Source organism: Rhinichthys klamathensis, unplaced genomic scaffold (genome assembly GCF_029890125.1).
Source record: "Rhinichthys klamathensis goyatoka isolate OS25496 unplaced genomic scaffold, OSU_Roscu_1.1 h1tg000571l_1, whole genome shotgun sequence".
Lineage (NCBI taxonomy): Eukaryota > Metazoa > Chordata > Actinopteri > Cypriniformes > Leuciscidae > Rhinichthys > Rhinichthys klamathensis.
Window position 1 is genome coordinate 2,749,735 of NW_026607037.1, and position 27,261 is coordinate 2,776,995.

The following is a 27,261-nucleotide window of genomic DNA, read 5'->3' on the forward strand; positions in this document are numbered from 1 at the left end:
TTTTTTTTTAAATGACCTATCATTTCGCTAGATAAGACCCTCTTCATCAGCTGATCGTGCACAGCCGGTTACAGCACTTCTAAGACCTTTGAAACTGCATTGATTTGGACTTCAAAACGTTGGTCGCCATTGAAGTCCATTATTCAAAGAAAAATCCAGAAATGTTTTCCTCAAAAAAAAATATATTTTCTTCCACTGAGGAAAGAAAGACATGTATATCTTGGATGGCATTGGGGTGAGTAAATTATTAGGAAATATTCATTTAGAGGTGAACTAATCCTTTCAAATAGGTCATACAAATCTGTTTTTTAATTGATTGAATTGGGTTTTAGACTACAGCGTAACAAGCAAGTCACCTAGAAACAGAGGGGGAGAAAGTATGAAACTAAAAACAGAGATTAGTGGCAGCAGGGAGTGAGAGAAGGTGTGGTCTGAAGCCAGCTGGTATGACAGGAATCCTGACACTCATTGGGTAATTGGTTCTGGCAGATACCAAAAAAACTGTATGTGTGTGTGTGTGTGTGTGTGTGTGTGTGTGTGTGTGTGTGTGTGTGTGTGTGTGTGTGTGTGTGTGTGTGTGTGTGTGTCAAAGTATGAGACAAGTTAAGGTAGGGCACTGTGTGTTTGGTTGCCATGTGACAACAAGGGAATCAACAGACTTCGAGATGAGTGAAAACATTTAAAAAAAAAAGATTTTTTTTGAGTGTGCAATGAGAGAGGAGGGGAGAAAAATATGTTTTAGTGCTAATTTTCTCACAAAGCAATAGATAAATAAATCTGGGGCCAAAATATATTTGAAGCATATTACTATCTACATATAATTAAAAAAATGTCATATATAAGAAATATGTTTTCCAAAATGTAGTTGAAACCAACTTTCAAATGCCAATATATATATATATATGGATAATGTTTTGTATTTTACAATATACAAAGAATGACAAAATGTGTTTATTTGGAAAAATAAATATCTAAAATATTCTAAATAGGCCTACAGGTAGCTATATAACTGTATTTTACATATCCTCATGTATATTTGTGCCCTATTTTATGGGTGTATCATTACATCCACATTTATTGTGTAGGTATTTTCCAGATTTGTGCTTTGAATTATTATTATTTGTAGTAGCCTACATTTATCTGGTCATTTCACAGGGCTGCAAACTTGACTTCACTTTCTGAACGACAGCCAAGATACAAATTTGTCCATCCATGCCATGAACTCGCCCATTTCACAAATTCTACGCTCCCATTGGCCGCCTTTTTAAGGGCGGGGTTTGTGATGAGCCTTGTGCTTGGGGATGTTTGTCCGCATTCTCAAACTAACCGAGTTACCGCTGCTTGGACGTTGGCACACGGGCGATCTCTCGCGGTTCTTAGCAAGTTCTGTGAGTTTTTTTGGAAACTGTACAGTAGCTTTAGAACATTTGCACCACATCGAACGCGGTGATAAACCTGTTATGGCAAGGGAATGTTTCTTGTGAAATTTTGCCTCTGCAACAGTTAATTTCTCTAAGCATCATCATTTTCGCCACCGCAATTGGCTTGAATAGCGCTCTATGATAGTGACCTGATGGACTAAACCTTTACATTTCTACTCCAGAGAACGCAAGATATTATCCCGCAGCAGGACTGTAGCGGAAAACAGCACAATGATGAACAGGAACGGAATGGTCACAAAGATTCGCACGCGGATAAGGACCGACCCCTTCAAGAACAACTATGACCTGGTCGGCAGAGAGCTTGGCAGGTAAAAAACAAAACAAAAAAAACATTGTGGATTATCTGCTGTATACGAGCTATCGTGTTTAAAAGATCAATATGTGTAGAAGGCATGTAGTCATATCCCCGCAGGCAGTTTCACAAACTTGGGAACCGGTGTGAGAATTAATTGGGGGGGGGGAGTGAATCACCGCCAGCTGGAAGCCGAAAGAGGTTTGTTTGGCTCCCGCACGTGTAATCTGAGGATCAACTGGAATCTCGATGGATGTTTAGTACCTTTTTGTAACGTGTCATACTGTAAACGTACGACATGCATTTATGAAAAAAAAACAAAAATGTTTATCACGCACTGTAAGCGAACACCTTTGCGTTTGTGCACACCTTTGCGTTTATTATAACGGGACCGTTCTATTTCGCTGCAGCGTAGACCAGCAGGTGAATTAGTAGTGTTTCCTTCATAAACTAATCGTTGTCCCTACTTGCATGTTTTTGTTCACCAAGTTTTGTGAAGCGCACAATTGCTTTAGTGAATTTTTTCACTCTGCAAAAATAACGCAAATCAAAGACAGAATCACTGCGAGTCAGTGTTTTAAATCAATTCTTAATGAAGAGTTGTATTAACTGAAGGTGTTATTTAGAATTGAAAAAAAAACATTTTTCTTAATTTGCATCTTTTTGTGGTTACCTGTGTGGGAAAAGCTTATGTTTGTTTTAGTCAATCTGTAGACACAAATTTTGCTATTCGGTCGTGAACAAATAGGTTGGGTAAAAGATTCAATCATTACACACAAATTGGCTTGTCACCACTAACTGGTAACAATAAAATGCATAGAAAAGGGACACTGAACGAATCATACTGAATTGCTTAGTAAATGGATTCACAATATTCTATTCATCGTGATAAATCAATCAAAAGTGAACTCTGAACCACTTAACATTCTTATTGGCATTTTCCAGGGGTGCCCCTCATGCCTGAAAATAAGACTTGGATCCTTTCAGTGTGTTTTCTCAAGTAAAAAAAGCATTTGAAACATGTTAATTCAGAGCCGCACGGGGCCCATGTGTGATGGATATAGCGTTGCTTGCCGTGACATTGTTCTTTAACTCTCCACTGACTAATTATAGACAAGATGGTATCGTTTGACCACTCAGATTTGTTTTCTCTTGGACAGATGTGTTCATTTAGAGTTAAACACATGCTGTGCTTGTTGACAATTGCATGGTCTGTATCTGCTGCCTTTTAGCTAACTTTTTTTCAAGTTGCTGGATATTAATTCTCACTGCCATTCTGCATCATTTAACCCAATTTGATGGGTAATTTGTGGATTGGGTTGTAAAATGTCTCGATTTGGACTGGATTTAGTAGGCATTTGGTTCTCTCTGAAGCTTTTTATGTTTTGCTTCACACTACAAGAGATGTGAGGATTCTAAGGCATGAGTAAATCCCAAGTTTTTCCTGTAATTAAAGTGCACTAAACAATACATGCATGAGTCACAAGGCAAGCTGCTTACCATAGTGGTGAATTGAATGAGCATTGGAGGAATGCAGATGTTGGTGGATGGATATTGATGTTGAGATAGGCAGAAGGCGGCGGTCACACAAATATCTTGCATTCCTTCAGCGTAACCTAATCTGATTTCATCCCTTCCCTACTTTTTCTTTATCATATATTGACATCGTTTTTATGTAAACCTGTGACAGTTGCTTTGCAGCAAAGATATTTACACTGAGCTCAGTGGGTCAGCTTGTCTTGTGATTTCTACGGTGGCCTATAGAGCTCAACGTGCTGCGGCTGAAGAAAACAAATGCAAATAGAAAAACACCTTCAAATTTAGAAAATATCTTCATCAGTTTCACAACACATGTGCTCCAAATACTCACAACACAACCAAATAATGCGCTGCCAAAGTTCACAACACAACCAAATACAGAAACGTGCTGCAAATGGCACAGACCGCAACGGAAATGTTTCCGGGGGACCCCAATAAGTGATGAACCCGGGTGGGATATGCTTATTGCTCAAAGTCTTTTACTTTATTGTATTTTTTGTAACTTTATTTTTTTAATACATTTTGTATAATGTCATCAGAATACAAATGAGAAAAGAAGAGTGAGCTGAAAACTTGCGCGTTCCAAACGGCTACATAACGGCACAAGTGTCCTGCTCACTCCAAAGTCCCCACTTCAAGGGCTCTGCCCTTAAAAGGGAGTAGGGCATAGGGATGCTCATGAGCAATAAGCATGTCCCAGCCGGGTTCGTCACTTTTTGGGATCCCCTGGAAACATTTCCGTTGTAGTATGTGCTTCCATTTCTGTATTTGGTTGTGTTGTGAGTATTTGGAGCACACGTGTTGTGAAACTGAGTTTTCTGAAAAGATGTTTCTTAATTTGCGAGTGTTTCTCTATTTGCATTTGTTTTCTTCAGTTGCAGCGCCCTGAGCTCTCTCGGCCACCGTAGATTTCCTCTGAGTTTAAACGAAAATCTTTTTTTAGTGATAGGCCAGCTTTTAAATGTATTCTTTAGCTCTCCCGATGATTATAACATACATGTTGGCCTAGATTTTTCTTTTAGTATGTGCACACACTTCCACTCTTCCCACTGGAGTCAATGGAGTACAACGTAGACTGTAAAATATTCCTTCTGTGTCTGTGTTGCTGAATACTCGTCTTACTGAATGGCCAAACCATCTGGCCCTGTTGTCAGCACTCCATTCATTTGATACAAAACTCCAACAGCAATTTCTGTGTGATTCAGCTAGATAAAATCCAAAGTTTGCTTCCAGACAACTTGTTTGTTTATTTGGAGGATCGGTTTAGTTATAAGTCATGTTTAAGTCAGTTTCCATTTCTAGTCATTTTCTTCCACAATATTTTGGAATCCTTCTGATTTATAACAGTTTATTTATGCTTGTTCTCATTAATGCTCTGTGTACCAAAAGTCGTCACTTGTGTGGAAATGGACCATGTGAGAACAAAATGCGGGATGCTGAAATCCGCCAAATAAACTTGTCCGTTCCACTTGAATATCTGCCAGTTACCCATCATACAGTGTAGTGGATGTCCCAGTTCATTAAAGTTCTTATGAGTTGTGTCCCAATTCAGTGAGATTAGAGGGTATTTTTAAGCATATCATCTTTGGAGCTCCTCCAGAGTATCCAAAAATGACTTTAACCCCAACCTTCAAAATCCCATCTCAGATCATGCACCAAAATATAATCTATTTGAGGAACTTCATCCACACATACCTTAATAAACACATCATCAGTCCTAGCACCCCTTTTCCAGAAGCTTTCCATTTACTTCATGTTTTCTCAGCTATTTTTTTTTTTTTTTTATGAAACTTGACACTTTTTCCGTCCTCTCGCTGTGCGGCTGTTTTGTTAATCTGCACTTTTTATCCTCAGGAAACCAATAAAGTTCATGAGTTCAGCTAAGAATTCAGTGATCCTCTTTCCGAGGTGGTCTGAGTGAGGAATGTTCTCCTGCAGAATTCTGGGATGCTGACTGAGCCTTCTGCCATACCAGTAGCAGACAGGCCAGCTGTGCATGTGTTGCAGTCTTTCACTTAATATTGGGGTTGTATGATTTTCCCTTTAATAACAGATTGAGATTGTATATATCTTAGTGTCTAAATGGTCTTGTGTTTGTGTCTTCATGCACACGTGCATGATTTTGGTCTTTAAATGTTTATCCATTCTTTGACTCTCAAAGTAGACATGTTTCTACCATCTGGGCATAAGAATGAAACCGAGAGCTGGAGACAGATACTGTAGACAGTGAAAGAGAAGATGGTGTGTTTTATTTTATTTTTTTACACAGGAAGTTTAACCTGTACAAATGTACTTTTCCTACCCGTTGAGAGTCATTGTTTTAGATTAAGTCTGACCATATTTATAAGTAGAGAAAATGGATGCTTCAAAGTGTTATTGGATTTTATTGATTTCTTATTCATCTTGGGTGCTTTGTTGAGTGCTGAACAAAGTTGAATTTTATTGTGAGGGAGGGTGTAAAACCGCAAAACTTTCTTTATTTAAATAATTTAACCAATTTTTTAATGTATTTTTATGAATTTATAAAAAAAATTATATATATATATATATTAGTTTGATAACTCCTGACCCTTCAGACCTGCTCTTTTACACCCCACTGAGAAAGAGGGCAAAAGAAATGTGAGCTTGGCAGAATTATGGCAGCCAAGTGATGCCCTTTTGACCTTGTTACTTCTCAGTCTAATGCTTTATGGTTGTGTTTGTAATTCAGAAATTGTACACTTCATCATTTAATGTCTGGACAGTTCAAAACAATATTTTTTGTTCACAACAATTTCTTCACGTGCTGAACTAATGAACAACAGGGTTGTTCTGGGAGTTGGCATCATCACATGCGGTTCTTGTGCTCCATTTGAACTCTGTATTGTGACTGTTCTGAGCTCAGACGCTGGAACGTGCTCGCTTCACCTCGACCCTGCCAACCACACTCACGTTTAGCAGGAAAACCACTACAACGCTGGAAATGGATGGATTTTGGCTTGTACCCTTGGGAATTTTCAGAGGATTTTAAGTGTTCTGCAATCATGGGAATTGTTAACAGCAAGACCAAACAACAAAAAGCTTTTTAAACACCCCATGAAATAAGTAGATTTTTCTGTGGCCACAAAAATATAATGGATATTTAGTAGATGGAGATATTAAAATAGTCTTTTTCTTGTAGGAAAGTTGGCCAATATATTGCAATTTACGAATCATTCATGTTTTCTACAATGCGTTCCCTCCCCTGCCTTTTTGTTTTTGTTGTTTGTTTATTTTAGTTTATGCACATTTATTATTTTAGTTCATTTATCTTAGTTTATGCATGTTATTATTATTTTAGTGTATGTTTTTGTTTTATTTAGTTTTTTTTTTTTGAAGGGTTAACTCATAAGTCGTTCCCTGACTTTGTTCAGCAGCAAATGTCAACACAGGAAGGACTGCTTCGCTTGGGCATTTCATTAGGTCTTTGACATGACAACTGGAAGCTCCATCCTAAATGTTTTATTGTCCGCCTGCGTTTTTGCGTGTTCGTGTCAAACTTTTAAGTAGGGTGTTAATGGAGACGTAGATGGGAAGAGACGAGCAGTGGACAGAGGAGAGGTCACCGGGGGGGCTGTATTTTGTTTGTAAGTGCCGTGTTTGGTCATTGGCTGAACTAGACGGTGGCAGGAGTGGACACCATTGACTCTCAATAGAGGAGTGTTGGAAGAGTGGGTGGTCTGTCTGTTAGGGTCCCTACCACACACACAAACTGGTGTCTCTTTATGATATGGCCTGAAGAGGAGGTGTGGTTAAGAGCCATTTGTCCATCTCGCAGTCAAACAAGAGAATGCCTACGCTGACAGGCCTGTTCTTTCTGTGTGCAGCGCCCTGTGTGTCTTTTGACTGATAGATGAGGCGTTGGGAGGTCAGATGAGAGAGGCAGCAGGAAATCAGTGTGAATGAGCCTGTGTGTGTAAGAGGCCTTGGACAGCTCCAACTGTCAGTCTTATCATTTAGGTGTCAGGCTCTCGTTGAAAACGAAGAAGAGAGGGGAGTGAGTGATCATGAAAACTGTGAAATTGACGGCTTAAGAAAGAATACAAGGATGTTCCCATTTCTTCATAGAAGTCCATTTTTTCTTTGCATGTAGAAAACATCACACATTTTTTGCTTCCTTATGTTGTTTCAACCCTATAGGCTGTTATTTATCAGTAGAAAAGTATTTAAGAATCTTCTTGCTGCTTTTTGACGTTGCATCAGATCATGACCACAGCAACATGTTAAGCTCCAAAAAAGACAGAAAAATGTGGTAAAAGCTCCATAAAAGTAGTCCGTATGACTTGCACATTAACGTCATGCATTTGAAAATAAAGACAATATTCATTTTTGAACACTTCCTTGTAAAAGTGGATTCTGTGTGTCAAAGATGCACCATTTTAAAAAAATGCCAGATTAGTGACTTATCAGTCTGCAACACTCTGCAAGACTGCAACCACGTCTTTATCACCATGCTAACTTTATGAACCAGTTTTATAAGTTTAGTACCCTCTGATATTTAATAAACTTAAAAATGATAATTTATTATACATTTGTTTAATATTTTTTACATTTATTAAACTAAACTTTTAATTGCCTTTTTCTTAAATTAATTTACAATATTTCAAATTAAAAATAAAACTTTATAAATTATGCAATTAAATGTAATATAAATATTAAATATACAGATATGCAATTGTTTTTTTTACAAAAAAAATACCCCCCCCCCCCCAGTATACCACAGAATGCATTAAATCCCTAATCAGAACGGATTGTTCTGGAGCGTTGTGTAATAAACGCTCATGTTTAATAGAACAACATGAATGTCATTATTCAAAGTGTTTTTATTTTGATATCCTCTTCTCATTCCCTAAACATTCCCCAAACTGTTTATTTAATCACTCTTGTGTGTATGTTTGTGTGCACGCAGGGGCAAGTTTGCAGTAGTGAAGAAGTGTGTGGAGAAGACTACTGGCAAGGAGCATGCTGCAAAGTTCCTGAGGAAAAGGCGTAAGGGTCAGGACTGCCGCAGCGACATTCTGAACGAGATCGCGGTGCTGGAGTCAGCGGAGACGAGTCCCTATGTGGTGGCACTGCACGAGGTCTATGAGACCACCACAGAGATCATCCTCGTATTAGAGTGGTAAGACACATATTCGCAGTTATGTAGTGACATTCCCTGACCGTGAAAGCTAAGCGTAATGCGGAGTGTTTTATGATGGCTTGGACGTTGTGCACTGTAATTTTGTTATTCCAAGTCACCAGGGCTTTTGAAGATTAGAATTACAGGCATAAAGTAATGGCCCAGCGGGCAAATCAAAACAGGATTTTTTTTCATAACTCTGTTGTTTGGAAGCGTTTATATTTGGAGCTTGTGTTTGCCTGTACCTTTCTGTTACCACAGACCACATTGAGCTAGTTCTTTTAACTGAGTGAGCTGAAAGTTCCATTACAATAACAAAAAATGAACAAATGTATCATTTCCCAAGTGAGAATGTGGTGTTCTTGTGTTTGCCCCTCGTGAAATGTCAAATCTGAACGCTTCTCAGCCCAAGAAAAGGGCAATTTTTCTGACCACTCTGCAACTGCCAAAATCTGGCAGAAGCGGTTTCCTTCGTCTTGTCATTTTCTGCTTAAGTTCAGCAGGCCTGACCAATAGATGACAAGTGAGTTTCACAGCTTTTAATATAAAGCATTGATAACCTAAATTCACATCATTACTCCTCTACAAGATTACTTTAACCAAAAATAAAAACAGCTATGATTTACTCACCCTTACATTGCTCCAAACCCATGTGGTTTTCATTGTGCAACACTAAATGAGAAGTTCTTAAAGCTTCAAATCTCCAGTCCCGATTCATTGTGATTAAATGGAAAAGAGCAACCAGCACGTTCTTCTAAATTTCTGCTTTTGTGTAAAATACTGTATATTTTCAGCTGAAGTGTAATCACACCATTTTAGCTTTTCCAGTAACACAGTAGCTGATAGTTCACTAATGAGGAGGAAATGACAGGTCGTCAAGTTTGAAATGCTTTTCGTAAGCTCTATCATTTGAATCTCCCTTATTTTTTTTCCCTTAATTTTTTTAAAAGGTATTTCATGGTTTTTCCCCCGACTGTCTTATTGCAAATTCTGCATAAAATCAACAGCCTGTTTTTTGCGCATTGTACATTGATCTGTATAGCGAGGCAGGATGCTGACGGGTCGAATGACGGAGGTTTTCAGAATTGGTAGATTACATCTGCTCTCTCTCAAAGGTAACTTGCCAGATAAAAAGAAAATTCAGCCCACTTGCTGCACACTGCTAAGCAACTTCCTCTGTCGAGACAGCTGTGTATCAATCTATCACATGCAAGCACATTGTGTGCGTGTAGACAACCTGTGGAGTAAGTTTACCTTATAAGGAAGGTAACGCTGCTTGTGTTTTAATTGTTGTGCAAGCTCAGTTAAGGTCTGCGTGAAGTCATGGTCTAATTGATCTTTTTACACTATATATAGGCCCAATTATAGTATTTATATATAAATAAATATAAAAATCCCATTTATGTTTCTGTATAAATTATTTATTATAAAATATTGTAATATATAAAAGGCCTGAATTTTCTCTTGTTTTGCATGCATGCGTGTTAGTGCTTTCGTGTTAAAACAGTATGTCTGGTTTAGTAGGGTAATTGTTTTTGCTCTGGTTTTCTGTTGTTAGTTAAATCCTTAAACTTGATGTGGGAAGGTTTAGCAGTAGACACCAGTTAAACCGAAGAGAGACAGACAAAGAAACGCTTCAATTTCCATTTCCTGTGGCTTTTCTTCTAAAAGCAGAGCTGCGACGTACTCGCACTTGCATGTGCAATGCATCACCACATCCTCTGTTGTCAGAAACAAACCCAATTCTCGCAATTCTCTGCCATTTAAAGTTAAAACCCATGCTATTGTAAGACTGACAATAAAATAGGTCATAATTACATTTACCAAACATACAGACACCCCACACAAATTTTGCGGTTAAATGCCAGCACCGACTCTTACATGAACGCATTAGCCACTGCTTTTTCTAAGGCCACTCATCAAGTAACACGGCCTAACTAGAAGTCAAGCAGCCAGGAAGAGGATATGATGCAGTGTTTATAGATTCTTCTTGTTTTGACAATTGTTTGTACTTTTAAGCAGTCTACATTTACATTGAAGGGTCTAGTGACCAGAATAGAGACTTTAGGTCTTGTTTTGGGCCATAAAAACACGCTAGCATCCACCTACAACACCATAGCAGAGTTTCACTCGGAAGTAATGGTCCTTGGAAAATGTGAAACATTAGTTGAGTTACTCTCTCTAGTAATGTTTTTCATTCTTTAAACGAAACGAAATGGGGCCCTCCCTTAGTCCAGCGTTTGACATCTTTCTGGGAAAGCTCTTATGTAAGTCTCTTTGTTGCAAGTGTTCATCTTCATCACCTGCTTCTTTGTTTTCCTCATCTGCTTGATCAAAAGCCCTCAGAAGTCTGAAATGGACCGTTCAGTGGTGGCTTAAGTCCTTTTGACAGATGCAGATTTACAGTGTCCAACTGCCTCTGGTTTAGCCCACTGTTAATCCCCCCACAATAAAGCCAGAGAGACACGACATCTGGCATTTATGGAGATTTGACAGCTTTTGCTTTTTGAGATACAGTTTGAGCAACATGGAAAGTGATTTATTTATTTTTTTAAATTTTTTTTTTTTTTTTTTTTTTTTTTTTAAGATATTGAGCACATTTTTCTGGTCTTCCCAAACACAATAATTATTAGTACCAATACCAGATTATCTATAAATTAAGGGATTATCAAGGGATATCATCCTTAAAACCCCTTAATTTATGGTGTAGCTGGTATTGGTAGTAATAATTGTTTATATCCTCGTTACACAACTAAAGGAGCTTTTTCACTAAAGGACCATTTGACGAATTGGTTTCCAGTTGGTTGGTGCGAAAGCAGTTTTCTAAGCTTAGCTGCAGTCCACAGTAGGTATGTATCCAAGCCATCCTAAATCATAGAAGTGAATCACGGTTTTCTACAAATGTGTTTCTTAGTTACTTGTATTTCGATAAATTTCCGTTGGAGCGCATTCTTCGCATATTTTGCAAGACGCTTCAAGTCAGAGTACTAGTTCTCATCCTCTCATGAGAGGGGAACGGTGCTCTTGGTGGTCTTGGGTTGCAGATGAGCATATTTTTGTCCTCCTTTCTGTTCCAGAAAAGGAAGTTTATTTGAGCAACGAATCTTTGCCTTTGCTGCACATTCTCATGGCTTATAACGTCAGAGTAAACTTGCAATTCTTCTGTCAAGCGTTCAGTCTTGGTTTTCATCTCATTTACAAGAGCAGCAGCCACTTGATCAGGTGAAGTGAATGAAAATGAGACGTCAACATCCACCAGCCTGTAACCGTGCGATTTGCTCAACCACTGCTCTTCTTGGGTCAATCATAAATCTGCGTCACTCCACAGAGCCACTTTATAGATGCTTACAATGTTCTGTCTCACACGCACTACGAAACCAAAACATGTTTTTTCCATCCATGAAAGGCAGTGAGGATTTGATCCCTGCATGTGAGCATTAACAGACCTCTTTGGGTTGTTTTTCTGATGTTACTTTAGGAGACGTTGACTTTGGGGGAATTTAGAGTGGAGGGTTTATTCCGTTAGCGTAGAGAGCGTAAGTTTTTGTGATGTTTGATTTAAAGGGGGCTGAAAGGTTCCCAATATCTCAGTGTCCTCACTTTATAAGCCTCTAGTGGCTCATCTGATAAGCGATACCCAGAATCCCTTATTTATACAGCTGGATTCAACTGTTATGTAATAGACACCACACAAACGAATACATACAGACTCTACACTGTAGATGAAAAGCATCTACATGAGTGTCTATTGCAGAGCGCTTTTTTGTGTGGCCTGAAATTCACTACACATGGTCCTGATTTTCCCAGTCTTTCATCGCCCAAAGGAGTATCCGCCTGCAAATCCTCATGGTCATGGTAACCCTCGCCACGTTTACGCAAGGATGAAGTTCCACCCCCTTTGCTGTTACCCAGAAGTCTCCTCTAACTTTATAATTGGGCCTCTCCAAGAAGATGGCTCATTATTATGTATAGAAATGAGCGCAAACACCTGGCATAGGTACACCACCCACATAGAGTGGTTTGAGCCACGTAACCTGTGTACTATTAATTTCAGGGTGATTTTAGTTGTTGTTTTTGAGCTCAGTTAGATGCTTGATCTGTCATAAATGCTGATATCAGATGGGACAATGACACATCTCACCCTCATGTTTGAGACCGTTTTTAGGATGGTTGCATGAGGGTGTGTTTCTCTTTTAGGGTGTCTCTAATCATGGATAGGATTTATTTTTTCCATGAAATGCTACTTTTTGAACTGGCATGTAATATGTGAGAGCGTAAAATTTGAGATCTAAATTTTAACACTCGCAATCTTTGTCTTTCAGTGCTGCAGGAGGTGAAATTTTTAATCAGTGTGTTGCCGATAATGATGAGGCCTTCACAGAGAAAGATGTCATCCGATTGGCCAGACAGATTCTGATGGGCGTGGCCTGTCTCCATCAAAATAACGTAGTTCATTTGGACCTTAAGGTGAGTGTTAGGCATTGTACTATGTGCATGTTCGTGTTTTGCACGTTGATCATAATGATGCAACCGACAACTTTTTGACTAACTTTAGAACAGTTTTGTTGTAACTTAGACTCCCTTACATGGTCTAAAACGTGACTGCTGCCCCTCTATTGTCATTTGAAGGCGGTTCACTCTGTTTAAACACACTCTTGTTCACTGATGGCACCCACTGGTTCAAACTAATTGTAATGTTACTAATTTCATCAAGTGTGCCCATCCTGGTGTCTAAAAGTTTTAAACGGCTCTAATCTAGCATCACACCTGGTAGTTTTGTGCAGTATAAAAGCTTGTTTGATGTCAGTGAACTTATTGGGTGTGTACTTGAGGTTGAAAGTGTTTGATAAATGATGTTAATGGGGCGTTAAAGAAGGCTACTGTTCACATGCAACTTAGATCCAATTAAAAAAGTAATTAAATGAAAGATTAGGTCTAGGGTGGTTTCTTATAGTGCATGTTTTTTTTCTTCCTGTCTGAAGTGTTATTCAGTGTTTCCTTTCTCTCACACTCGTAATGTCTTCTCCAGCCTCAGAACATCCTGTTGACGAGTGCTCAGCCTCTGGGTGACATCCGCATCGTCGATTTTGGCTTGTCTCGGCGGGTGGACAGCGTGACGGAGGTACGGGAGATCCTAGGCACTCCCGAGTATGTGGGTGAGTCGGACATCCCTCATTTGCAAACCTCAAACCCTCCCATGCACGGCATAACTGCTGCAAAACCAGATACAGAGTAAAGGTGAAGACTTGTCAGCTCAGTATAGTGAAGAGGAGGGGTAGAATGAAAGCTTGTCTAGGACTAGTACAACTTCACGTGATCGAAACCTCAGTTATAGAAAATCTGTAGAAAGATCAAACGTGAAACCGTGTGTGAGCAGGATGTTTTTGACACTTGTATGGGAGTGCTTGGGTCCTGACTTTTTTTAATGTGAAGGGTTATGAGACGTTTGTTTCTCTCTTTCCTTCAGCTCCTGAGATCCTGGACTATGAGCCCATCACCACAGCTACTGACATGTGGTAAGTTGAGTTTGAGTGTCCAGAGTCCAGATGTGTGTGTGTGAGAGAGTATCTGTTCATGATATTTGACACACATATGAATGTTATATAAAGGCAATTCGACGTTGTGACGACATCTAGATAAATGAACCTGTAAAAGCAGATATAAGTTCCATGAAGCATTTCTGTAATCCAGTAGTACGATAAGTGTCAGTTATCAGCACGGTGAACTCAACGTGTGCAATCAGTTTACAATCCACTGATAATCTATAACAGTCTCTAGAATGTTTATACTCATTTACTGGATGGAAAAGGTGGTCGTCTCACACAGTCTCCAGGACATTCCTGTCTCATAATTAGGCAAGCAATATTACTTTTGGTCATTAAGTATTTAGAAGAAACCTCTAAACCAAGTATGAGCAAAAATATAAATGTAAACATAAATAAAAATGATTCTTGCCTTAGTGAGGTAAATGAAGTAGTGACCCATCTTCCATATTGACATACATCTGTGTGACACTGATTATTGAAAAAATAAAGGCTGGGACTTGGTTCTATCTGTTGGTTGTTGATTGGATCGAGGCAGATGTGAATGCATGTTCACAGTCGATTATAAGAAAGGGGCGGGATTTAAGCAAACATGCTTGAACCAGCCCAAGCTGGTTTGCTGGTCTTAGCAGTTTTAAGCTGGTCTCCCAGCCTGACCAGCTGAGAAATGGCCATAATCCATCTAAAACCAGCCGAACCAGGCTAGGAGACCAAGTAAAACCAGCAAACCAGCTTGGGCTGGTTAATTTATATTTCATTTTTAGGTTTACGATTACTCTCAGGTGATGAAATGGGTGAAGTCAAATTTGGTGGTGTGTTTTTCCTCTATACTGATCTGTGTTGCTGCTTTACCCCTACAGGAGCATTGGGGTACTGACTTACGTGATGCTAACAGGCGAGTCACCTTTTTTGGGAGAAGAAAAGCAGGAGACCTTCCTGAACATCTCCCAGGTCAACGTGGACTACTCGCAGGACGTCTTTCAGGGCATCTCAGACCTCGCCGTAAAATTCATCAAGTCACTGCTCCTCAAAAACCCCAGGTAGGGGAAGTTGGCTGCTATTCGTCAGTGTGGATGAGGAATGACAGTGCCCCGCTCCAGTCTTGTTTAGGCAAACTTGCATAACCTGATTGATGTAGTGGCTTTAGTTGGCTCTGCCCCAGACATGTAATCTCACGCTTCAATCTCTCATTAAAGCGTAATGGTCTCTTGGTTTAGAATATACAGTGAAATGATCCTTGCAGTCTTACTGGTTTCCCACATCCCTGGGCTCTTTTGCTGCAACTGATGAACGGTGGAAGCTTTTTTTTGGGGGGGGTCCGTTGGTGTAACTAATGGCAGTCCAGACTTGCCGCTATCATGGCTCTATGGGAACTGATAGTAGCACAGTCTCTGATCCAGGACCATAATCTGCACCCCATAAAACTTAATGCTTGTAGATCATCGGCACTGAGAAAGCAGGAGAGGAAAATGGAGAGCTTAAAGCTATGTGGAAAAATTCCTTGGCGTGCGAGTAATTGGAAAAGGAAAAATCCTGGGAACCTAAACGATAGTCCTTCACATTTGCAGAACTGATGGAGAAACCAAATGAGAACTTTTATGTGCTTTAATCATTGTGCTTATTTGTACATTCTTTAATGTTTTCACCACAGGGCTACATCTGCAGTTTTTGCTTAGTGAGCAAAGTGCATATATATATATATATATTAATTATATTTATAAATATTTTAAATAATAAATATTTTATTTAGTTCCATTTATTTAAATAGGCCTGTCTATTATTTGGTTTCATTTTCTTTTATTACATTTTTTTCCGTCCTATACTTTATTTATAAATAAACAGTTTTTTTTTATTACATTTTATGCTTATTCTAATTTATTCATTCATATGCTTATTCTATTTTATTTATATTCTTGTTTTTCTTTTCCTGGCAGAACATTTCTCCCAATATTAGCACAGTGTCATTTCAGTTTTGTGTGCCAGACTGAGAATGTGCTGATCGACATGTCAACACTGTCTATCACCAGTCCTGAGATGCATGTTGTACACACACGTACACACACACACAAAATCTGAAAATCACTGAGTGTTTAACAGTCTTTTTTTCTTTCTTTTTTCTCTAGAAAACGAGCAACTGTGGAACAGTGTTTAAATCATCCCTGGTTAAGGGTCGACCCTCATCACCACACTGTTGACGAGCAAGAAGCCAGCCAATCCGAATCAGAGCCTGAGAGTCCCGTCCCTTCCCCAGAACTTGTTGTCATCCCTTCATATCCCACCTGCCCAGGGCAGGGGGAGCTGAAGACCGGACGGGACACTTTCATTTTCAAAGAGTCGTTTCCATCCCGTCCAGAGATACAACAAGAGCTCATTTGTTAAGTGAGACACGATTGCCCGATCGGAGGGCCTCTGTGTTAATGACCGAAAGACTTATCTGAACTGGAACCGGTGCGGCCTAGTTTGGACTGGACAGCGGCGGTCTACTCAAGTGTTTGCAGTACCTTTGTATGTGCGTGTGAAGTCTTTGTGTTGTCTTGTGTAGGACACGTGAATGCGAGTCAACCTCACCACAGAGGTGTGCGCGTGTCTACAACAGATCTGAATGAGATTTTATTAGCCCTTAATAAAGCATACTTGAGCTCTTGGTCAAGGTTCTTAACTCATCAGTGCACAGCAACAAACTGTTTATACGTTTAGAGTGGACTGAACCTTTTCTGCTGTCTGTACTTGGTCCAAAACTCAAGTCGGAGTCTCCCCAGGAAGCGCCTGCTGCCTTGTAGGAAGGAAATGGAAAGTTCTGATGAATCGACTGATGTTTTATTTATCGCCGCTGTTCATTGGATCAACGTTTTATGAAATGAAAAACTGACGCTGCTGCTTTCTTCAGAACAGTAGATTTGACATCATTCTGCTTCTTTAGAAGTGGCATCTGCATTTTAAAGAACTGATTCACAGAGACTACTTTTGTTCTAGCACTTTTGGTGAAAAAAAAAAAAATTATACTCAGATTTCTCAAGCACATTTAAGTAGTTCAAGATGGCATGGTCGTACACATCTTCAACCACTGTTTGTTTGGTTTCTCACACCATTTCTGTACCACTTTTTCTGTTATTCATAACAAGTTTGCTATAATTGCACAAATGTACCATTTGTATCTTGTACCGTTGTTTTGTTTTCGAGGGGCATTTTTGCCTTGTTAATATATTCTGTATGTTGTTGTGTCTGGTAGGGCATCATGGGTATCGTGAGGTAAATTTTCCAAGTCGTCATTGATGGAGTGGGCTTATAACCGAGGGCCACTCAGAAGGTTTTCTGGGATTTGTGCGTTTCAGACAGTTGTGGGAGATGTTTGCATTTTGAAAAGAACCGAGCACAACATAACAAAAGGCTTTGATAATTGTATATTTTTTATTTTAAAAAAGAATGTAAAAAAAAAGTATTTTTCTACAGTTGTGGTATTTTATGATTAATATGAAAAAATAAATTGTAATAATTTAGTTTTTTTTTTTTTTTAAACCAGTTATGCTTAAAGTTTGCACTTGTGTCCAGTCGGACTACTTATATGTATTATTGGCATGCCTGGCAAGATATTGAAGAAAATAAATGATCATTTTGTATTAAACTATGAATACTCTTGTTTGCTTACCTTTTTAATATGTTCTAATATACATCGTTCAAAAGATTGTTTTTGTGAGAAGTCTCTTATGCTCCTCAAGGCTGCATCTATTTGATCAAATTCAGTAAAAATGGTAATAGTGTCTAATATTACAATTTTAAAATGTAATTTATTCCTGTGATGGTAAAGCTGAATTTTCAGCATCATTACTCCAGTCTTCACTCTTGTCACATGAGAAAATAGTCTAATATGCTGATTTGCTGCTCAAGAAGTTCAAAATTATTAGTTACTTAATTTAAGCCGTGAACCGCATTTATTTGAAAAAGAACAGTGTAAACATCTTGTCATTCATAATCGATTTAATGTGTCCTTGTTGATTTCGTTTACATTATTTTTTTTAAACAAATTTGTGCTTTAAGTACTTTTTAGATGGATCTATAGATGAGTATATTCAAAACCCAGCCATATCAAAAGTTTAATAGGTTTACTTTTGTAACGTAATGAAAGTTTTCAAGATTTTTTTTAATTTTCTTTTAGAAGTATACATACGTTCTTGATAGATCAACAAAAGAAAGTGTACAAAATGTTCCTTTATTGGACTAAGGCATCAAGTTTCCACATTCCAACCAGCAGGGTTGCAGGAAAATATGAAATATTTCTCCTCCATTTAGTTTTCCTAACCTTGTGAGGCTGAGGTAACCACTTGAAATGACTTTGTGAGAAAAATCCATCATTTTCTATGAAAGGTGGGATTCTCTTTGCCAGTGTTCCCTCAGAATGAGGCAGTAGTTTCTGCATGTGGATGCCAAGCTTATCACTATTAGTTGAGACATGAACTCGGCTTACCCTGAAGCATCTGGCATGCTTTAAACAATTGTTGGAAAGGGAAAATGTATAATATTAATAACTGGAAAATATAACTTTTTTTTTCATGTGAGTAAATTTGCTTTGATGTACTCATTCTGCTTGTCATATTGAATTAACTCACTCTTATATGCAATGGGTCCTTTGGAAGTGCATAGAAAAAATAGTGCTTTTTACTCTGACATTCTACCGGACTCTCAAGAAATTTGTTTTTGAAAGCTAACTTTTCTTTACAATAACACGTGCCTTTTACTCTGAATATTCAAAGACGCAAACAGGAAATGCCAGTCTGTGTTTAAGAAGAGAGCATGTTCCTGCATTCCTCAAACACACACACACACGCACACACAGGTTAGACAACATTGACATCTGCCAATAATTCTTGTTTTAATGTGTTCTTCCTCTGCATGTTAGCATTCTTCCTGCACACGCATATATACACACTCCCACCCTGATCTCTGGAGTTCCTGTTTCCCAGAGGAATTAGAGGAACGCATTGCTGTTTTTCAGATGAACTGATTCTCTTTCCTATCCTTTCTTTTCGCTTTCCCTCTGTTTCTGTCTTCACCTTCTAACCATGCTGCATTACTCCTCCTCACTCCCAATATAATGGTGGCCAATATTATATTGACATGTATAATATAATGACAGTATGCATTATACAGTACATAAAATTGTTGAAATGACATGCTGACATTGTACTGCTTTTTCATTATAAAAACGTTTAGTTATTTAAAAAAAACACTTAGAATAAAAGGGTCAATGGGGTTCAATCTTGACTCAATTCTAAAGAACCCTTTATGACAACAAGGTTCTGTATAGGAATGTCATGTTTAAAGGGTTATTTCTTTTTTCCCCCTATACTGATAAATTGTTTACGAGCTTGTTTAATTCATCAAATTGAATTAAAATGGATAACTAATTCAAATGAATTAAAAAACTAAATCCATAAAATGATCCCATAATGGGAACCCCTTAAAGGTTCTATGAAGTGCTGCAGAACACTTAAAGGTTCCACTTTAAGAACCAGAGTGTGTTTTCTCTATGTCCTTAAAGGAACTGTCTATCTTTGATACTGATGAAACGAGCCGCACTGCAACTCTGAGTTTTATTTCATCTCTGAAACTTTCCTCAGTTTCCCTGCCCTCCATCACACTGTGACATGATTATGGTGCAACTGAAACTCATTCTGAAATGTCATCTCTAATCTCATCCTCCAATTCCCCACAGCAGAGGGCTGCAGTAACAAGGAAAATTCCGGAAAGGGATCAGGAATTCAAAACATATGGGAACAAAGAGGAATCTCATAATATCCATCAGATCAGTGGTCTGAGTTACTCACCTTTGGAGTTACATAACCTGTGGATGCCAGAAGGGCATTATGAAGCTGATGAAGCATAACCTTTTTTACTGAAGTTCTGAAACATAGACAAAATAGTCTGTCGGTTTGGCAGGTAATGTTTTCAATCGCAGGTTTAAATTCTTTGGTATAAACAAAACAAGCTCAGTGATTTAGCTTTTTATTTTATTTGATTATATCATATTAATAATAATAATAATAATAAGGTGTCAAACCTGTCAGGAATAATTCAGTCAAAAATACATATTCTCTCATAATTTTCTCACTATAAGTATAAAACACAACATTTGTATCACTCTTTTCCATGCATTAACAATGTTCAAAGTCATATGATATGATCATTTTGGATGAGAAACAAACTGAAATTTCATTATTCTCTGATAATCTGCCTTAAACTGTTAATGCACATCTGGGTGGATGTGCGGAAGTCTTTCTTATCGAAAAACCTGAAGCATGTATAAATTCTTCTCCCCCTTCACAATGATTTTAATTTATGTTTTACCTTGCAGTTTAAATAAACCATACATCTAACATATTTTAACTTTATTAATATTGATTATGATAACCAAACTTTAACATCATGAGGGCAGATCCCTTGAGCGCAGCTGATGACGCTTTGAAGTGATGCTTGACTGATCAAGAATATTCCAATATACACTCACCTAAAGGATTATTAGGAACACCTGTTCAATTTCTTATTAATGCAATTATCTAATCAACCAATCACATGGCAGTTGCTTCAATGCATTTAGGGGTGTGGTACTGGTCAAGGCAATCTCCTGAACTCCAAACTGAATGTCAGAATGGGAAAGAAAGGTGATTTAAGCAATTTTGAGCGTGGCATGGTTGTTGGTGCCAGACGGGCCGGTCTGAGTATTTCACAATCTGCTCAGTTACTGGGATTTTCACGCACAACCATTTCTAGGGTTTACAAAGAATGGTGTGAAAAGGGAAAAACATCCAGTATGCGGCAGTCCTGTGGGCGAAAATGCCTTGTTGATGCTAGAGGTCAGAGGAGAATGGGCCGACTGGTTCGAGCTGATAGAAGAGCAACTTTGACTGAAATAACCACTCGTTACAACCGAGGTATGCAGCAAAGCATTTGTGAAGCCACAACACGCACAACCTTGAGGCGGATGGGCTACAACAGCAGAAGACCCCACCGGGTACCACTCATCTCCACTACAAATAGGAAAAAGAGGCTACAATTTGCAAGAGCTCCCCAAAATTGGACAGTTGAAGACTGGAAAAATGTTGCCTGGTCTGATGAGTCTCGATTTCGGTTGAGACATTCAGATGGTAGAGTCAGAATTTGGTGTAAACAGAATGAGAACATGGATCCATCATGCCTTGTTACCACTGTGCAGGCTGGTGGTGGTGGTGTAATGTGTGGGGGATGTTTTCTTGGCACACTTTAGGCCTCTTAGTGCCAATTGGGCATCGTTTAAATGCCACGGCCTACCTGAGCATTGTTTCTGACCATGTCCATCCCTTTATGCCCACCATGTACCCATCCTCTGATGGCTACTCCCAGCAGGATAATGCACCATGTCACAAAGCTCGAATCATTTCAAATTGGTTTCTTGAACATGACAATGAGTTCACTGTACTAAAATGGCCCCCACAGTCACCAGATCTCAACCCAATAGAGCATCTTTGGGATGTGGTGGAACGGGAGCTTCGTGCCCTGGATTTGCATCCCACAAATCTCCATCAACTGCAAGATGCTATCCTATCAATATGGGCCAACATTTCTAAAGAATGCTTTCAGCACCTTCAGTGCCAACATTTCTAAAGAATGCTTTTAGCACAATCAGTGCCACGTAGAATTAAGGCAGTTCTGAAGGCGAAAGAGGGTCAAACACAGTATTAGTATGGTGTTCCTAATAATCCTTTAGGTGAGTGTAGTTGCATTCTTGGTGTAAGAGGCCCTGAGAGCGGATGGATCGAGGGTGAGTAAATAATGACAGATAATCAATTAATGAATAATGAATTTGCTTATGCAATCTCCTGGTTTCTCTTTGTCTCCCTTGACTTTTTGTAACAGTATGACAAGCCTCCTTTTCTCACCGTCTCATTTTTAACCTCTGTGACTTTCCCTGGGGGGAGAGGCGAGCTCTTGCATAACCAGGACATTCCTTTACGCCTCTGACCCGATTAGAGCTCATTAAGGTGAGACTCACAGTGGAAAAGGAACAAGAGCGAGAAGTGATCATGGTGATGATCACATTAATGAGCACTGAAAGATGAAAGGTGGGAGCCATCTCTGCTTCAAGTGTTCATGATGTGTGTGAGTTTCCTTTGTCATACAGGAGGCAACGAATGTTTCAAATTACTTTTCACAGGGTAATATATCATATATCTTGATGGAATATATTGTTTTCTCTAACCACTGCCTTAAGTTCATCCTGTTTGACATATCCTCCCTTTCAGATCACTATATTCTAAAAAGAAAAAAAAGATGCTTGCTGTATGCTGCACATCCTTTCATAACACTGAATATTCTCACCATCCAAACTGTCAACTTATTTCATGCTCTGTTTATGGAGCATTTACTCCATCGGGTGCAGAAAACAACTTCATGCAGGGCTCAACAATGATACTTTTTTTCTGATGGTTTGTTGGGATCAGTTCAAATATGAACTGATATGCTTTTTCACAAAAAGCTAAATGTTATGTGTTATATTGTTACACTGTATGTGTACATTTTCCATTATACTGGGGCAGTTGAATGCTTGATTCTGATAACAGCGCTGTTCTTGGAGCAGATAAACTTACAGTTTCGCTATTAGTAGAGACGCTGCTGCCGAACACTGTGAAGAGACACACAAACTCAGGTAATTCACTACACTAAATCTCTCTCTCTCTCTCTCTCTCTCTCTCTCTCTCTCTCTCTCTCTCTCTCTCTCTCTCTCTCTCTCTCTCTCTCTCTCTCTCTCTCTCTCTCTTATAACGGCATTAATAACAGCATTAGTCTGCTATATCAGTGGCTCAAGTCTCTGTTACTAGCTCTAAAATGATGTTTTGGAATTAGCAATGGAGGCTTGGGATTAAATGCATTAGAAATTATTCTAATAATTTTTCTAATAATTCAGCGGCCCGGAGTCAATTATTAATATAATAAAGATTATATATAATCTTTTAGGATTTAATTAGCATCAAGAAAGTATACAGCTGTAATATAACTGCATGGCAGAAAATGCAATTGGTAATTTCATATGGTCATATATTATTTTGTTATATCAATCATGAAATGTCAAATGAATGAATTATGTAAGAAATAAATTTGTTGACCTGTTTCTGCCATATCTGTTTTGATTAATGGTTTAGTAATTTGTTGTATGGTTGCCCACATAAACAGGTTCCTCTCCAGATCTGCTTCAAATTAAACTATGTACTCTTGGGAGTGGGACAAGGTTTTTATTGTTTTCTATATTTTATAAATGCTGTAAAAATGTATTTAATGTCTCATATGTCATGCTTTTTTTTAATTAAAGCTTTTAACATCATCAATCTTTAAAGTTTTTAACATCTTCATATTCTATTATCACCTAAAAGGTTTGTGTGAAGTTTAATTGAAAATATACAATGAATGTCATATTTATTATGACCTTTTTTTTGCTTGAATGACAGCAGTATACTTGAAATTCACGCTTGTATGAAAACTGATGATCATGTTCTTCAGCATGATCCAAACAACATCTTGTTCAGTTCTTCAATGGAAGCAAGAACATCTGACCTTCTGTAAGGAATTCACATGCTCAAAGTCACACATTATTTCACTTAAACATGACTTCCGTGAACTATTTCTTATTCAGTTACATCAGAATCTTTCTCTGTTTTTAAAACCCGAAACTTTCTATTTCCAAGTTTATGTTGTGTTAATTGTGTTTTGTCGCCATGTTTTCCCACAGAACGCAGCTATTTTGGTCATTCTCAGCTATTTATTCTACAAACGTCTTAGAAAAGATCAAAACACACTTGAACTATAGACTTTCTGCCTGTTTCCTTGCAATTTTCTTTATCTCAAAGTAATATTTGTTTTTCTTCCTCTGAAAGGGCGAGCAGATGCACATAGGACATAGGAATCTAGATCATCATTTCAGGATCATGCCTGCAGAGAGAATCTATGTGTGTGTTTATGTTCCGTTATATCTGATCTATTTTCTATGGGATCATGCTGTGTGTTTGCATGCTGAACGAAGAATTAATCTCTCTTTAGCAGCTGCTTTATCAGTACAAATGGATCTGAATTATTCCATTTCTGCAGGACTGCCAGCGAGAATTCATTTTACATGTACTTCAAGCTTCCTTTGAGGTCATCCAATTCATTTTATGGTTTATTGATGTGTGTGTGGTTGTGTTGGTCTGTGTTTTTAAAGAATTGGTGGATTTGAGAGTTTCTGCCAGTTTTTTACATTTCGTTGAATAATTCTCGCTGTAATCAACTAAATCTTTCACCAGTAAAAATAAACGGACATGTTCCTATTATGAGAACAATGGAAAGGGGATGGCAGGTCATAATGATGTGTGTGAGAAACAATGTTATCACTGAGGCAGGGTCACTCAAAAGGCTGATAGGAAAAGGTGTATCCCGATTGATTACCTCAGACCACCTCTTACTCCAGAATTACCTTGAGTAGCGTTTGTACAGCTGTACAGCATGAATCATGACCACACCCACTCAAATGTAATCAGGCCACGCCCACTCATTTTATAAACCTTTCCTCTCAGGTTTTTTAATTTTCTTTTTTACATACAGGAGCGATGAACTAGAGAAGCTGGCTTTTGGCCATAAAATACTGGATGTCCACGATTTAACTGTCAATCTATGTCAAGCAGAATGGATAGGCTATAGCCTATAAATATTTTTTTTTTTTTTCTTCGATTATTTTCCTTGAAAACAAGGCCTAAATATTGATTAAGAAAATGACTTTGCAGTGTAGTTTGACAAGACCACAATTACATTTTCTACACTCCAAAGTATTATGAAGTAAATTGGTATATGCCTATAATATATTAGTAATAACGACTTAAGCGTCTGGTAATTTGTGATGTATAATGACTAGTTTTTCCTCTGCCTTTTACAAAGTCGACAAGTGTATGATTATGCCTAGTGTTTTAAAATCAGTACAGATTTTAAAAGTTGCATAATGTGTTCCAGCCTTAATTAAAGCTTTAAGAAGCAGCAAATAACATCAATATTTGCATATAGACGAAATAGGTCGCAATAGACATGTGAATGAGGGAACACAATCTTTTCCCCATTCTCGCAGGCTTTCGTCTCGTTCCATCTGTCTACTGGAGAATGTCACATTAATGAAGTTTATTTATTTAAAGCTCTTGAAAGTGAGCCCGTAGAATCTAACAGCCATACTGCTTTATCGAAAGGGAGATCATCTGTAGGCCTACTACTCTGTTCCAGCCCACAGAAAACACAACAATAACCAGAAAATTCTTGTGTGTGTGTGCTGCAGGTGTGTGTGTCCATAAACAACTATTATCTTGTCTTCTTCAGTTGATCAATCCTTTGATTAAATTAGGACATACTCTAGTGGTGATTCGGTTGAAATATGAGCGACCTAAGGGGTGAAGCAAGATACAGCTCTTAAGACTAAACTTGTCTCCAGTGGGCACTAAATCACGACAAAGTTTGAAAAACAGATCAATGGAATTGTGTGGCTTCGAGCGAGGAATGTGAGAAGGAAGCACATTTTAAACATCTCAAATGCGCGCTCTGGCTCTTGCTCTTGGCCTGTCAATCATAAGGATGTTGAAGAACAGCATACAATCCAGTTGATGAGTGTCATGTAATGAATGTTATAGACTTTTTAATAGCAGGGCATGATGTCACTATGGAACATGCCATTAAAATTAAAATATTGAAATAAATAAAAAAAAATAATAATAATAATAATAAAAAAACTTTATTTTTAAGAGTATGAGAGTAACTAATATATGAGACTGATACACTCGTAAAAATAAAGGTTCTTTATTGGCATCAGCCATCAATGGTTCCTCGAAAACCTTTAAAGATTTTTTTTTTTCTGAAATCTTTCTTAAAGGGATTGTTCACCCAAAAATGAAAATCTGTCATCATTTACTCACCCTCATGTTATTCCAAACCTGTATGAGTTTCTTTCTTCTGTTGAACACAAAATAAGACATTTTGAAGAATGTTGGTATCTAAACAAACAGTTTACAGTCGTCATTGACTTCCATCGTCTTTATGGAAGTCAATACCTTCAGCTGCCTTTGTGGAACTAAAAATGGTTCTTATGGTATCAAAAAATGTTTAAAAAAAACCTTTTGGAATCTTATTATTGAAGAGTGAAACTGAGGTTCTGGGAGACTGAAAGGTAAATCTAAAAGCAACTAAATGTGCAACTCTTACACAAACCGGCTGTACCTCATGCTTCTGTCACATGGGAACCATCAAATGAGATCAAAGAGCCTGAGGTAATGTTATGAAACCAGAGGCTTTTGCAATAAGAAGTACATGCAGTCTCTTGTGGGACAGCACATTGACACCTTCTTTCCCAAAGCATGCAACTAAAAAGGCACATCATTTTTTTTACCCCTAAAAACAGTAGGATACTATTTTCAACTTAGTTTGGTTTACTTCCGTGTGTTATTATGCTTCCCGGGGCCTTCGTACTGTACAAATAAACACCACAGGACTATAGCATAAGTTTCTCTGAGGTTTCTTGAGATGTATTAACCTCCTGTGCCTTTTTGGTGTTTATATTATTGCTTATTTATAAGATAAGTCAAAGGCATGCTCACATTTTGTTCATGAAAAGGAATTTATAACTGTGAAAAAGCCATAAAAACCTTCATAATAATAATAATTTATAAGAAAACATAAAACAGGCTAAAAAGTTGGCAAGAGAGTAGAGCTTCTGGCAGTAAGGGAAATGATATATCATTCAAAGACAAAATAATCTCAGTGTCAGTTAAGTGAAATATAACTTGTGAAAAACCTCACAGACAGGAAGCCTGTTCATGCAGCCTGAAGCGGTTTTTGCACGGTTCATTTCCCTGCAGTCTAGGTGTTTTCTTTGCACTTCAGATGGGTTATTTCTTTTTTGATGGACTTCGAAATTTCACAATATACTCTGTATCTTGGGAAATATATGATAAGTCCTGGCTCTATCTAAGAATAAAATGCTTTTCTTCAGGCATCACAGTTAAATTTGTATCTAGTTCTAGGCCAGTGAGATAGCATCAAACCAGAACTCAAGTGTCCTCCTTTTTAAAAGTGTTGTTAGCAAAACTAGTATGGTACTACTATATTTTGATGACCAACGAGTCTTTAAAACATCTAGGTGTGTTTTCATTTTCACAGCCCCTCAGGTAGGATGACGTTGTATGGTCTGTGCTAATGTGTTGTTCATTAGTGCCTCCTGGTGGTTTGAGGGTGTAGTACATATACCATCAGTAGCCTCCAGGTCACGCTTTATCT

At 38.2% G+C, this 27,261-nt stretch overlaps 1 protein-coding gene across 1 annotated transcript; it reads left to right on the forward strand.

The window, feature by feature from the left end:
- The first annotated feature begins 1,342 nt into the window (after positions 1-1,342).
- Positions 1,343-17,585, forward strand: stk17al (serine/threonine kinase 17a like). The gene is made up of 7 exons (XM_056239776.1): positions 1,343-1,750; positions 8,201-8,413; positions 12,736-12,880; positions 13,443-13,569; positions 13,881-13,929; positions 14,817-14,996; positions 16,080-17,585. Exons 1-7 carry the CDS (start codon positions 1,653-1,655, stop codon positions 16,333-16,335), a joined length of 1,068 nt encoding a protein of 355 aa, XP_056095751.1. The 5' UTR covers positions 1,343-1,652; the 3' UTR covers positions 16,336-17,585.
- The last annotated feature ends 9,676 nt before the right edge of the window (positions 17,586-27,261 follow it).

Bases quoted from the DNA above. Each gene is read 5' to 3' on its own strand.
- stk17al (XM_056239776.1), top strand. From the start codon at position 1,653: ATGATGAACAGGAACGGAATGGTCACAAAGATTCGCACGCGGATAAGG. The intron at 13,930-14,816 runs GTAAGTTGAGTT...TTACCCCTACAG, and splicing joins ACCACAGCTACTGACATGTG to GAGCATTGGGGTACTGACTT. The intron at 14,997-16,079 runs GTAGGGGAAGTT...TTTTTTCTCTAG, and splicing joins CTGCTCCTCAAAAACCCCAG to AAAACGAGCAACTGTGGAAC.